The 3,240-nt window shown below is 37.0% G+C and overlaps 1 protein-coding gene across 1 annotated transcript; it reads right to left on the bottom strand.

Moving 5' to 3' along the window:
• Positions 1-1,760: 1,760 nt before the first annotated feature.
• Positions 1,761-2,269, bottom strand: hoatz (HOATZ cilia and flagella associated protein). Its single transcript, XM_063904924.1, has one exon. It carries the CDS (start codon positions 2,223-2,225, stop codon positions 1,761-1,763), a length of 465 nt encoding a protein of 154 aa, XP_063760994.1. The 5' UTR covers positions 2,226-2,269.
• Positions 2,270-3,240: the final 971 nt, after the last annotated feature.

The raw sequence follows: 3,240 nt of genomic DNA, 5'->3' as shown, positions 1-3,240 counted from the left end.
GAAGTGGATTGTCTATAATCAAGATGGAATTCAAAGTGGAGGATCACTTTACAGCTTTAAGGATGAATTACACGGATGCTCGAGGTTAAAGAGCGTTTATAGACTGCAGGCTTCTGCGTAATCTCTGTGCTTTGAAAACTATAACCAAATTAGATAAAGTCAACAAGCTGCAGGCCTCTTCTTATCCTATTATGGTTGGGCCTTTTCCACTGGGTATTTGGTATTTGAATAACCACCCAGGCTCCTCTTAATATTATGTAAGAACTGCTGTGTGAAGCAAATTGCTGCGTGCTGACACCAGGAAGAGTTGAATACAATAAGATAATTACATTTTACATAAATAATCTAACTAAAAACTATTGCAGGTTGAAATACTGCCAGTTTAAAATTATTATTATTTATTAATATTATAATTCATTTTGATGGTTTTGTTGTACATTATTTGACATATTTCTTATTGTAGACTAAATGTTTTTAATTTATGTTCCTTGACGATTGCATTGCAATTTTGCTCTATGCTATTAAAACAAGGCCAATTATTTGTCTTTGAAAACCTACAAAAATAAACCTGAATCTAAAAATATAATTTTTTTTTTTTTTCAGCAGATATTTAAACTTTTTGAAGCAGGAGAAGAAAACTAAATCATGTATTTTTAGTGGTTTTAAAGGTAGCTAATTCAGAAACAAGTAAAGAAAAGTGAACATAGATTTTATTAAGGGAATGAGGAAAAAGTACACATTGTAATGTTTCCATTATTAAATTGGTTCTTGATTGAATTTGACCTGTTAACTTTTTATCTCCAAGGTTTGCTGCTTTCAACCCTCTACACATTATTGGTTAATGACTCATGTTAAATGTTACAGTTGAGCAGTTACACCTGGGCTTTTCCTGCTAACACAGCTGCTACCCCCACCTGACTTATCATCTGGGTAGTTAAGAACACCTGTGTAAATCTGTATAGTATTTACAATTGTCCGAAAAAACATCAAGGACTTTGCTTATCCCCAGACTTTCCATCTGATGCCATGTTTTGTCAGTCATGAACCAAAGAGGTTCACTTTAATGTCATTTAAAACAGAGAAAATAATGACATTTTAAGAGGCTGAAAACTGCATTTTTCTAACTTTTTTGCAGGAAAAAATCCTGAAAATGTATTGAAAATTACGTAGCGTGTAAAAAATACAATACAATATTGTTATATATTATAGTATTGCAAGCTATCCTATTTTGCATGATTAGTACTTTTACCTTGGATAATACAAGTAGATTTTGATGCTAATTATTTTTGACCTTTTTATTGAAATAAGGGTTTTGTTGTATTTCCACACTGCACTGCAACGTTCACTCAGGAAAGGTATCGGAAAAAAAGCATATAAAGAAAAGATAACGTTTACCAACTACAACACTAAAGTGATGAATGTACAATAATAATCATAATCCAATGTTGTTATTCTAAAATGGCCCATTTTGTATAATGAATACTTTTACTTTTGATACTTTAAGTATATTTTGATGTAAAGACTTTTGAACTTTTTTTTTTTGTATTAATTCCAATGAATTTCTACACTGTGAAACTGCTACTTTCACTATATGAAGTAAAATATCTAAATACTTCTTCCACCATTAATATACAGCACAACATGCATATTCAAATATGTTTAACCAGACTACATAGTTACATACATGTCTAACTTCATTAACTTGAAATCATAGAGCCAATAAAGAGTAGCCTATTACAAAAGTAAGTGTATACATCTTTTTACTGCAGCTGCTTCACCAGCTCATCATCATTGACAGAGTCTGGAGGATTTTTCAGCTTCAACACTTTTTCTCGGCCGAGCTTGAGCTTCGGTTTAAAGCCCGCAGAGAGCATCTCCTTCTGGATCCTCTGCTCCCTCTGCCGGCTCAGCAGGGCGAGTATCTCCCTCCTCTGGTCGGCCATGGCAGCATACCGCTGCCTCTCCTCCCGTCTCTGCCGGCAAGCAGACACGCTAGGCGGCTGTGGGGCAGGGGTGGAGGGTTTAGGACCCGCGCTGCTGCTGCGCTGCGGCCGGGACACTGGCAGCCTCTGGCGGATGTCTGCGGACACCAGCCGGGACTCCAGCGGCGGCAGGAGGGACAGCGAGCTCCATAGCTGCTTGGCGTGGGACACATCCTCCGGAGAAGAGCTGTCAAAAATGGTGAAGCATTTATCAAAGTCCTCCTGCTCAGCCAATGCAGACATTTGACTTGTATCACAGAGAAGTGTTGAAAATAAACATGAATCACTTAGCTAGTTAGCTGTTGTTTGGTATAGTCACCATGGAAACCAGACATCTTTCCGTAGACCTTTCAAAATAAATGATCCATACACTATAGTATACACACTGTATGCCCTTAAAGAGCATTGATTAGGCTATCTTGATTTCCCCTTAAGACAACTGCCAGTTTACAAAAAATATATGTTTCCGTATTCCAAATATGATTGTCAACCCAGTAACGTGTTTAATACTTACACAGAACACTTTTTATTTTTTAAGCCTCAATGAAATCGCCAAAAGATAAACAAACTAAGCCTACATCCTGGCTCTTGACTTCACATCAACACCAAGACCACTCTGTTGGATTTGTTTTAGTAATGACCGGCTCGCTGCACATATCCCGACACTTGCTGATTATTACAGATGCATGTATATTTAAGTTAATTTTAATGTTGTTGTTGTTGTTGTTGTTGTGGAGGTAGGCCTACTTTGAACAAACTGATATATTATTGGGAAGTAGCCCATATTAATTACTTTATATCTTAGTGATGTGTAGGCTTTAGTTGTTTGTATGTGTTTAATGATTATGTGTAAATCAGCACGTAGCTGTCAAATGAATGTTTAGAAAGATGAATTTAGTGAAACTGTAAACGTACAGTACATTCCTGACCATTTAAAGTTGTTCTTAAGTACACTGCTTGAGTGAATTCGGCAGCCAAGAATAATAGGCTAACAGAAGAAATTGTTCAACAGAAAAAACACAAATTCTGTGTACAACAATAAAGCTTTTGTTTTGAAAGCTAAACTCTCCTGCTTCTGTGATTGGCTGAATGGACGTCTGTGCCAATTTTGGAAACGAGGTGGGTCGCGCGCGCTGCTGCTCCACCTCCAGGTGTCGCGGGCCAGTTTAAATAGTGTGAAAGGAGGAAGGAAGTGATCACCATCATCATCGTCATCAGTTCATTTACCTGACATGATATTCTCATTTCCCTGGAGTGG

The sequence above is a fragment of the Eleginops maclovinus genome, chromosome 16 (genome assembly GCF_036324505.1).
Source record: "Eleginops maclovinus isolate JMC-PN-2008 ecotype Puerto Natales chromosome 16, JC_Emac_rtc_rv5, whole genome shotgun sequence".
Taxonomy (NCBI): domain Eukaryota; kingdom Metazoa; phylum Chordata; class Actinopteri; order Perciformes; family Eleginopidae; genus Eleginops; species Eleginops maclovinus.
Note: the sequence above shows the minus strand (reverse complement) of the source record. Positions and strands in the feature narration are given on the sequence as shown.

Coding starts and splice junctions, on each gene's coding strand:
- hoatz (XM_063904924.1), bottom strand. CDS start 2,225: ATGTCTGCATTGGCTGAGCAGGAGGACTTTGATAAATGCTTCACCATT.